Source organism: Ceratosolen solmsi, unplaced genomic scaffold (assembly GCF_000503995.2).
Source record: "Ceratosolen solmsi marchali unplaced genomic scaffold, CerSol_1.0 scaffold6, whole genome shotgun sequence".
Taxonomy (NCBI): Eukaryota; Metazoa; Arthropoda; class Insecta; order Hymenoptera; family Agaonidae; genus Ceratosolen; species Ceratosolen solmsi.
The window spans coordinates 9633734-9646128 of NW_011948414.1; the positions used below are offsets into that span (position 1 = coordinate 9633734).

Genomic DNA, 12395 nt, shown 5'->3' on the forward strand with positions numbered 1-12395 from the left:
ACATGTAAATATGCAATAATAAATTGTAGAAATATGTTTCTTATACATATATATATATAATATATATAATATATATATATATATATATATATATATATATATATATATATATATATATATGTAAATATAAATTTATTTATACATACGAGTGTGTATGTATAAATAATATGTACTTTTTATTTATTATAGTTTTATTTCATTTTTTATATTTGTTTTCTTTTTCTCTTTCAATCGGTAACAATGACGTTATTGAAGCTGATAGATCGTTTTTGCGTACATAGATATTCTGTGCTTCTTTGCGCATGTGTATGTTTCTTGAGTTTAGACGCGTCGGCGTACATGAATCCACGTGCGTTACGTGAAAATGACACGGTTGAGGGCAGTATTGATACCACGAACATACATTTCTCTAAATTGAAACTAATCGCATGCAATTATATATATATATATATATATATATATATATATATATATATATGCATATGTGCATATGAGTGCAGGGATAACGATTAATTGAAATGCAGTTTTTTTTTTACAGAGAAAATCTGTTACTTTATTTATGTTAAATAAATTACTTTCTTTCATTATTTTCTCATCTTTTTAAATCGAATTATTTTAAAAATACTTTTAATTTAATTGAAATATTTTATCTTTTATTTAGTTAAATATAAAGAAAAATATGTATAAATAACAAAATGTTAGTAACGATTATAAAATATTATTATTATGTATTATAATAAAAAATTAAATATTTTTATTAATATGATTCAATAGGTAATGTATTGAATATTTTTCAAGGTAGTTGCAAACTAGGGTTTCATTATGAACACGAGACATTACATAATTCATCACGTACTGATGGCTAACAACCTAAAATCAGTTTCAATACTGATTTTAAAGAAAAATGATTTTTCGTTAATGCTAATTTACATATATAAATGTTAAATTAACTACATATACATTTAGACAATAAAATATGGAGAAAAATGTTTAAATGTTGAAAATTTTAGGTATATAATATGTTATATTATATGTTATATTGTCATACGAATACGGATTTTTTTTTTAATATTATAAGCTTGTCTAGAAAATCATTGAAAGTCGATAAATATCATAGTACTGTGCTGCAACTGGTAGCATTTATTATCCATTAATAATTATAAAAAATTATTTTATAAAATTGTAATAAATTTATTATGCAATTATCATAATACTGAATATATGGATATACTTTTATTTCAGATTTTGAAATAAAATATTTTATTAACAAGTTTAAATACTGGCACTTTTCATATATATTTTCTACACATTTTTAATGATAATTCTTATTAAATACTCGTAAAAATATTTAAGATAAGTATATATTAAGATAAACAAATATTATTCAGATAATTAATGATAACATAACATATAATTAGTGTTTTTTGTATGGTTTAATAAAATCATGATCAAGTATTTTTATAAAATATTTTCAATAGAAAAGGAACGATCAATTTAAGAACGTATGATAATGCATAAGATGCTAATGAATTCAATTATGTAAAAGAATCGGACGACGTTTTTACAATTACTGATTTAACGTAGTTATTTTGTATACTCATTCATGTATACTCATTGTATACTCGTAAGTCTTATTTCTTCATATACTTCTGCATTTTTCGAATCTTTTTCAATTACGTATTTTATAATAACTAAATTAATTATATTGATTTCAAGTTTTTATTTGGTGATATTTTCTATATATGAACAATCTAAGTTTCTATATAAATTGGTATTCTAATCCATTATTAATAATAATATCAAGTTTTTCAATACATATATATATATATATATATATATATATATATATACATGTTATGTAAATGAAAGAATTGATTAAAAAGATTTTTATTAAGTAAGATTGAATTAATATTTTATTGAATATACATTTTATTATAAATAACATTTTTTCTTATATAATTGAATTAAATATATGTCATTTTATCGTATTAAATTTGATGTTCATCCTGAAATTAATATAGAAATAAGTAATAATAAAATTATCACCAGAATAATATATGTTAATAATTTATTTAAATTAAAAAATTGATAAAAAAATAACTTTTTTTTTTAAACTGATTTTATTAATTGTTCATTCATACAATTTCGATAACACAATAAACGTAGTAATTTGTTTTCCAAAAATATAACAAATTGTATTTTCATACTCACATGGTACAATTCTATACTATTTATCACTGAAATTACAGAAACTTATTGATACTTGTATTTCAAATATCAATTAATACAAAATTGGCAGAGACAAACTGAATTAGCGAGAATGAGGTGTTCTATAAGAAACTGCATTGTAGTGTAGAATTGTGTTAATTTACGTTATGTTATTTGAAAACTTTATAGATTGCAGTATTTCATGTATTAAGATTCCTATTGTTAAGTATATTTTTAAAATTCCATTTTTCTTTTCATTTTGTCCCTTTTATTCCAAATGCTTATTTGCTAAATAGATTACAATTTATATACAGGACAACTTTATAATAATTTTTTTTTTTTCAATAATTTGAGTTTAAATAATAATTTATTATATTCATTAAAGTTATAAAAAGAATGAAAATAATGAATATTACAAATTCTACTTTATCTTCTGTGCATTAATGCTTTATTATGTGATACAATACGTTGCCTTCGTGGCCATAAGTATTTATATAATTAGAAATACATTTATTGTTAATAAATATCACTAAAATCTGAAAGCTTTATTAATTATACAACAGCAATATCTTTGTAAGAGAAATTAATTAAAGGATTATATTAAATCAATTTTACTTGGAATGGTAAACACACGTATATTTAATAAATATATATTTTTATTGTGTAAGATGAGTATGCACCAAAAATTAATTTTATTATAAGTAATATTTTTTTGACAAATTGAAATGATTTTGATTTTTCAATAATCTTTTTAGATACGTAATTTAAGATAAAATATTATATTTTATAATTGACATATTTACTATGAATATTTTTATGTTATTTTGTTAATATAAATCATTATGGAACTTTGAACCAGTTATTTTTAAGTAATAGCATATTGATTAAAAATAGAAATAAACATTTAATGCATATTATAAATATTTGTTATACGATTTTTTTATTATGTACAAACAAATACCTTTACCTAATAAAATATTAAGAAATATATATTTTAATATCTTTAATATTAAAATAATCATAATAAATTCTTACAAATTAGAATTCTTCTTATGAATAAGAAATAAGAGTTCGACATTATGCTATTTAGTAATCAATAAAAAATTGTAAATTTATATTTATGTTTATTTCGATATGTTCAAAATTACTAATGGAATTCATATTCAAAAGAAATATTATTTTATATTATGCCACTATAGGTTTACAAAACTTATTATTGTGATAGTAAAACATTGTAATTTTCAATATATTCTATAAAACATTACCTAAAGATTAATAAATATTATTTAATATTTTATTAATATTTTAATACTAAGAAATATCTATGATTTTCTTTTATATATTAGTATTAATACAGTTTGATTCTTGTATTAACAAATTCACGCTTTGAATAATAATTTACAATAATATATCATAAATAAACAATGCAACATTTTTACTATTAAAATTTTTCAAATACATTTTATTTATGTACTTTATGTTCATGATATATCTTTTTCGTTTGGTAGATTTATTCCTTCCGATTTATTAGAACAATATTACAGAAGATATTGATAGTAATATTTATTTTACTATAGTTATAGTTTTACTTTCTGGCTCAGCTTATCAACAACCATTGCACATACGAGGAATGAATAATGAATAATTAAAACAATATGTCTATCTCCGAATATCTACGACTCTGTTTCAAAATAAAATGGCTAGAAGATATTTCAAAGATGTGAATTGATTGGTATTAATTTTAATAGTAAAAAAAAATACAGTAAAAAAAAATTCCATAAGTATTAAAACTAAAAAATTTAATGATTTAATAAAAAAAAAAGTCGTGAATTTGAAGAAAATAAAAAAATATATACATTATCCAGTGATTTTTCTTATTTACTTAATAGAAAATATATTAATAATGACCTTGACTTACTTAGAAATTTGGTGATATTTACATCACTCTATTGATTTTCTAATACTAATAACGTTATTATATATTTTCTTATCTATATTTTTATAAATTAAAAAAAAAGTATAAAATTATAATATATGATTTATTATATTATATAATATGTCTTTCGCTATAAGTGTATAAACATTTATTTTGAGTTTCAATTTAGAAAATACTTAAAGTATTTAAAGAAAGCTTTAATTTATCACGAGAGTGATATTTACATCTATAGTATAGTAATGAAAAACAAAAAAATATATTTTTTATAGATTAATTAACATATATTGGAATATTCCGTCTACATTGTAGTAATTAGATTGTTTTACTTACTATATATTATTTATCATTTATATTATTAAATGTAGCGGTATATTTTTGAAAATATATTTTTTATAATTATCTTATCATACGAATGTACGTATGTATATTTAATCTTTTATATTTAAATTAATAATTTAGCTATTTATTGCTTTATCAAAATTTGGTATAAAGTTGTGCTGTAACTGAATTAAAAATAAGCAAAGTGAATATGCACAATCTAAGATAATTATAACTCCGGACAATGAATATATTTAATGTAATGATTATCAGGAGATTTTGATAGCTGATGCTTATCAATAAAATTATCATAAGAATCTTGCGTAAAAATCAATATATTCTAGTATATTGCAGGTCTGTACTATCTGTTATCAAACTCAAGGTTTGATATGTTTTGATACCGTTCTTGTATTATATTTGTCAGTAGAAATGTATTAAAATTTTAAATTATTGTAAACTAATATATATTTATATACTGTGGAAATTGTACAATATTCATAATTAACAAAGGCATATAATTTTTTGTAAAATTAAAAAAAAATTATTACATTTTACTACACAGGTACATCATGCTATAAATATCACAATTATAAAATTATTATTATTTTCTATGTATAGTCTTATATAGTCTTAAAAGTATGTAAATTTTATTACGTGTAAAGATGTACATAACAAATTGTAATTGTAATTAATTTTACCATCAAGAAGTTAATCAATTTTAAGTGTATTAAGAAAAAGGTCCACTTAAAAGAATTTTTATTAATAAACAAGTTATATAATTGTTTTTTTAACTATTACATATTATATATGCTAATATCAGAATTTATATATAAAAATTAATAAGTGCCATTATTTTATGGAGCAAATTATTTTACATAAATTATATTGATAAATTCGCATAACTTGTGCATCATCAACAAAATGCAAAATTAGTTTGTAAGTAGAATATTAAATAATATCAAAGGGAAATATACATATGTATGTTTCTGAATATTAATTTAAATATTTATTATTTAGCTTCATAGATTTGATTTTTCAATGATAAATTTTATTAGAATTTTTTTAAAAAAATTTTATTAAGAAAGTAAAAAAAGTAATAATTAAATATTTTTGAATAGATTTTAAGTATCTAGAGAAATGTATAAAATTATATATGAAGTAATTTAAAATAAAATAAAATTTTTAATTTCTTTATGTAAATCAAAGAATTAATGCAAATTATTTTGTTAAAAATATTTTAATAAACTGAAGTATTGTATCGCAATTATAGAATATATAATACATTTTTACATATTTATTATATAAGTTAATTCCTTTTGGACTATTCGAGAAGTTAAAATCATACTTTAGAGAAATGTATAATGTAATTGAAGCGCTTTTTATTAGAATATTTCCTATATTTAAAAATTTAATGCTAAGTTATTATATTGTAGAATTACATAAAAAAGGATCAATGTATTTATTAAATATATGGCCATTGATGAATATTTACTAATGGACTATGTTCATTAAATATAATTTAAAGATTATTTATGTGAGTATTGAAGATTCTCTAAAAATACAATCGAAATTTTCTAAGAAAACTAGTGTCATATTTTATAATTAATGAAAATGTATTTTGATTTAGCAACTATATCAAGATTAATTAACATATTAAAAAAAATTAAAGGATTGATTATTTGTTGATGTATGCAATCACTTTATTATTTATTGGCCTCTTGACCTTAAACGTAGTTACACAAGCAAGTAAGTTATTAATGTAAAAGCTTTTCCTTAATAATGAATTTTTATATTAATATGTATATGTATATATAATTTTTATATTTTTATTTTCTTATATAATTATATTATCTTATTAAAATTTTAGATGCCTCTGCCTCCTCTCCCTCCCCCCCTCTCTCTCTCTCTCTCTCTCTCTCTCTCTCTCTCTCTCTCTCTCTATCTATCTATCTATCTATATATATATATATATATATGTGTGTGTGTGTGTGTGTTTTAATTTTTATCATGTTATAATTTTTAATTTTAAGATAATTTTTATCTTTTATATTTGAACAAAATTAAAAGTTATAAAAGACTTATATAAAAATTATAGAAAAAATATAAAATTCATTTTTGAAACTAATTGTAAACGTATTTATTATTATATTTATGAATATTGTAAACTTTTTCCAAACAATTACTAAAATATAGTAACTAAACTATTTTAAACTAATATAGTTATATAATTACACTACAATAAAAAATATTATAGTCTTAATTATAAAATAATTAAATAAAATTTGTTATATAAATATTTAGTATTTAATTTTAATTACCGAAACTCAAGAAAATATATATGACTGTATAAATATAGTTCATAGAATTAAAAGGAAGATTCTACTATGGAAGAAACAATTTTTTTTATAACGATTAGGCTGAAATATTTTTTTATATAATAATTTGGATATTATGAATACTATGAATAATGAGATTATTATAAATACTCTTTTAACTTAAATAAAGTTATGTGTTACTTCGGTGGTTTGGTCTTTTTGTCAACCATGAATGGATAAATTTAATATTTATAATATTAACCCCACACTCTGTATGTATTTAATATATGCATTTTTGGGCATTAGCGAAGAAGATGAAATAAAAGTATTGGATCAATAAACTGCGCAATATTAGTTAAGAAATGAAAACTATATTTGTAAAAAAAAGTATAGATTGGATATTTACTAGAAATAACCTAATTAGACAAATAGTACTGAGTTTGGTAGGGATAACTTCATTTTATTAACTGAGAATTTGAGGTGAAAATTTGCTATTTAGTATAGCCGCATCAACTTTTATAGTAGTATAACACTATTTATAAAAATACTGATATGAATGGACCTTTATAATTTGGATCATTGAAATACCGCGAAGAGAAAGATCTTAATGCAAGTGTGTAAATATGGCTTAAAATTTTAATTTTTTTACTTCACATTTTCAATATTGGAAAAGCATAAAATGTAAAAAATTTTCATTTTACAATAAAAATAAATTATTGTATTGTAATTTTAAGTTTCTTAACATTTTATAGATTTTATAAATTTAAATAAATTAAATACTACTATAACATCATGTATGCATAGCATAGTAAAGTTCAAGTTTCTTTGAATAATGATTATGTATGCTAGAATGAAGATAAATTTAGAGAAAAAAGAAGCTGTATTTATTTGTTTTAATCTTATATTTTTATACTATATTAAATTTGAAAATTTTGATAAGGTATAGATAAGATCCTTATCATCACCTAATTGTAAGTAATTAAACATAGACTATTTAAATTCGACTTTTTCAAACTGGCAATGAATATTAATTAAATAATATATTTTATCGTATAATCATGCAATGTATATTGGATTATTCTTTTTTACTTGTTCTATTGGATTCTGCAGTTCATGACTGGTGAAATCAAGGTGCTCCAGTCAAAAAACTTGTATTAGACATGGCATTGTATGGCGGAAGATTAACCGTAGATCATCTAGATAATGGAATAATATAATAATGGAAGCATATAATAATGAAAAGAATAACATAATAATGGAATTGGTGCTCCAGCTCAGCATTCATCCGTTGCTCGATCATACATTCACGAGGTTGACATTATGAGCTTTCGTGAAATTACCGAGAAATTTAGAAATGAAACTTGGAAGATTATTTACAATGAGGAACAGCAGGTATCTTACGCGTGTAGCGTGAGCCAGTGGATTAGCTATAATGAAGGATCTAATGATCAATATATATAAATTTTTAATTTTATTATTATTCTTTACTTTCGACAATAATTAATGATATATTAAATTTACGTTGCATTGCAATCAGTGAAGATTAAAATAATCAACTTTTAAACATAATTTATTTCGACAAAATTTCTTATGAGAAACTAAACTGATACATATTCAAAGAGTAATGTTTAGTTTTTATTTAATAAAATTATCAATTTTTATATTAAAAATAAATTCTGAGTTTATGTCTGAATTTCTTGCCTTCACTGTTAAAAAAAAAATTTTTATTCATTACGGTTTCGTATCTCTAATATCTTACTTTAGATTTTTAATTTATTCTTTTTTTTAATTTTTTTTTAATTCCGACTAAACATATATCATTAATTCTTTAAAGGAAAAGGTTTTAAATGTTAAGAAATTTGGCCTCGGTGGTGCAATGTTATGGAGTATAGAAAGTGATGATTTCAAGGGCATTTGTGGAAGAAAATATCCTCTTCTCAATACAATGAAAAGTGTTATTTTATATGACGTATTCTACATCGTTAATCCAAAACACTAACAAAAGAAATAAATACGATTGTAGAATCATACTAATACAAATTTGCTTACATATTTTAGATATTACATATGTATGTCATTACTATTTGTCAATTTTAAATAATAATATATATTCGTACATTAAGTAAGAACAAGTATTTATTTATAAATTATATTTTATTTAAACGTCTGTAAAAACAGCACTGATAATATAAGTAAATAAAAATAATTTAATTCCAATGTTATTATTTTACAAGGATTGTCAATAATAAAATTAACTATTACTGGCTTTTTTTAATATAAAATATTTTAAAATAACAATAAGTAATAGAACTTGGATACATGGATAATTATTTGTACATTTATATTTCATTAATTTAAAAATTTTACATCAAATTTGTTTTTTCAATCAAAAGTTATGATTTATAATATAGTGTGAAACGAAGCTTAATTTAATATTTTCTTATGATTATTAATAAAAAAATTAATATACGTTTATATTAATATGTATTATTATATGTATATATTAATGTAATATATGTAAATATATAATATATTAATATACAATGAATAACATTTTAATATCAATTTTTTCATTACAATGAAATTGTTTATACAATGGAAACTTAATATATTTTATTATTCGTTTATTCGTAAAAAATTTTATTGTTTAATTGAAAAGGTAGAGAAAGAAAATGCCTCATCATGAAACAATGACATACCTAATTAAATTTTTGTTGTTTCTCATCAGAGATAATATTAATCGTTTAAGTACAAATAGTTACATAGCTGATTTATAATTGAAATTTTAATGTTTAGAGATGGTCATTTTCTTTCAATGTTTTTAATTTAAAATAAATAGATCTTATAAATTGCTCGAAAAATCATAATTATATTACTATAAAATTTTGTTGAATCCTGATAATAAATCAATGGGTATTAATTAATGATTGTTAATCGAACATCTTTTGGGTTTTTTCTTAAAAAGCAGGTATAAAAATAATTTTTTAATATAGAAATAAACTAATTCCTTTATGTTAAGTGAATTTTTTTACACGGAATTACTTAATAAATTATTATACGTTTAGTATATTACACATAATCAATGTCATAAAAAAATTATCTAATGCAATTTGAGTTTTAACAATAATTTAATTTCATAGTAGCTATTTTTTATGACAGTATTTAATTGACTAATAAAGTGAGAATGAACATTAAGTAAAATACAACAAAAGTGAATTCATTATAAAAGTTGGCATAAAGTATGACTAATAAAAAAATGATTATAATTTATATCTGCATATAAATGAATCACGATAAAAAGAGGATAAGGTTTATAATAAGTAAAGATAGTAGTGAAAGATAAAAAATAATATCTATAATATAAGTAAAATAATTTATAGTTGATCATTAAATAAATAATTTTTATTTAAAATTTCTTTAATGGATCGTTTTAATTCTTTACATATAAAAAAACAATCAATTCTGTAAATAAAAAGCTTTACTTACATATTTACCCATATTTCTTTCTCTTTTTTAAGTTTTACACACACACACATAAACGCATACGCGCGCGCGCGCAGCGCTTTATGTACTATTTCTTTTATTTATTTATATAAAGAAATTATTAATATTTTTATATTTTTATATTTTTTTCAAAATCCAATTAATCTAAAAATTAAAATTTTAATTAAATTTTGAAGGATTACAAGTCTATTAAAGTTGTACAACTAACATAGTGTTCTATATATTTCAAATTTTTCTATTGTTCTTAAATTTGTTATAAATGATACCGTTTTAATTTATTTGAACTATTCAACTGTTTACATTTATAGTAACATTATATAATCAATATTATAAAAATATAAGAATTGTTTATTAAAACGGAAAATGTAAAAATAAAGTTATACATTAAAGTTTTAAACTATATAAGGTTATATATTTGTTCGACAATACATTTCACAATACAAAATATTCTAATTAATACTCTAATTAGTAGTAATTCTAATTATTATAATTATGTGTTTGAATCGTTTATAATTCATAATGATATTTGGTTCACTTTAAATTAAACTAATTTTTATTTTATTGAAAAGAAAATAACAAATGATTAAATATAAATTAAGTAAATATAATTTTAAAGTTTACAAATGAATTTTTTTAGGTGGGGAACAAACAAATTTTAAACGTTAATTTTCCTTTTTAATATATAATATAATTTGAGCCTTCAGAAAGACCCTTAAATTGGTAGATAATTTAATCATAACATTATAATATACAAATTACAATTGAACAAATAGTAAGATTAATGAATACAATGGCTGTAAGTATTTATGTAAGTTATTTTTAATTTTTGCTCTAGGAGTTTTTAGTAAAACACTATTTATAATAATATATATATATATATATGAAAAGAATATTCAAATAAAAATGTTTATGAATAAACTACATCATTTATTTACTGATTGTTAAGATTATAGTTTATTATAAATTATTTGCTAACTGTAAAATGCATTTAAATGGAACATTAAAATGATTATAATTATTTTTTTTGTAAACAATTTGAAAACATTGAATTAATTTTTATGTTAAGTATATGTGATTAATTTTAAGACTTACTATTTTTTTAAATTTAATATTAATTGTTTAAAAGTTTTTAAAATGTTGTAATTATATCATTATAACTTACTATATGGAATAATATCCTCAATAATTTTATATAACGAAATATTATTCGTATATTAATTTATCGTAAATATAAGATAAGAGTTTTTTGTTTTATTAATTTTCATTACCTTTTTATCTCGTAATATTATACAATAATTATATTATTAACGTTTTTTAACCATATTGTCTATTATTAATAATTTATTAACATCACGAGATCTTTTCTTTTTTATACAAGATTTTTCTTATTTATAAATTTATTTAATATAAAACCATTTGTTAAAAAAAGTTTATATGCCGATAAAGTTATATTCGACTTAAGGTAAATTTTATAAAATCATTTTGTTTTTATAATTGGACAAACCCATCAAATTTAAAGTGGAATAAAAATTTCTTTTTAAATTAAATCATAATGTAAGTTAATGAATTTTTATTTAATTAATTTATATAATTCTTATGATTAGATATTTTATCAATGTTTTAATATCTGCAAGGAGAATCAGTTTTTGAAGATATCATTATTATAAAAAAATGAATGCGAAAACAAAGACAAAACTTAATATTTAGAGACTAATTGATGGCAAATATTACTAAAGTAAAGCTTTTATCTTATTTAAAAAATATATACTTGTGAAATATCATGTGGAATTGTAACATTAATATTATAGTCTTGTCACATTAATTTAAATTTGTAATAATAATATTATAATCTTGCAGTATTACAATACTATTTATCGAATAATAGCGAGTAATCATTTTGTATATATCGAATACTTAAGCTATCGGTATTTTTAATTAACACAAAAAATCCAAATATTTTGGACATGTATTGAATAATTTAAAATGACCACTGAATATTCGCTTTTGATTCATACTCATTCAATTATACCATTTTACTTATTCTTTATGATTAATAACAAGTATTAAGTTTTTTTTTTATTACTAAATATACTATGTGCTTTTTTCAACCTTGA

The 12395-nt window shown here is 19.8% G+C and overlaps 1 protein-coding gene across 1 annotated transcript; it reads left to right on the plus strand.

Annotated features, from left to right (window-relative positions):
- The first annotated feature begins 7884 nt into the window (after positions 1 to 7884).
- LOC105368014 (chitotriosidase-1-like) lies at positions 7885 to 8799 on the plus strand. The gene is made up of 2 exons (XM_011506899.1): positions 7885 to 8169; positions 8612 to 8799. Exons 1-2 carry the CDS (start codon positions 8098 to 8100, stop codon positions 8774 to 8776), a joined length of 237 nt encoding a protein of 78 aa, XP_011505201.1. The 5' UTR covers positions 7885 to 8097; the 3' UTR covers positions 8777 to 8799.
- Positions 8800 to 12395: the final 3596 nt, after the last annotated feature.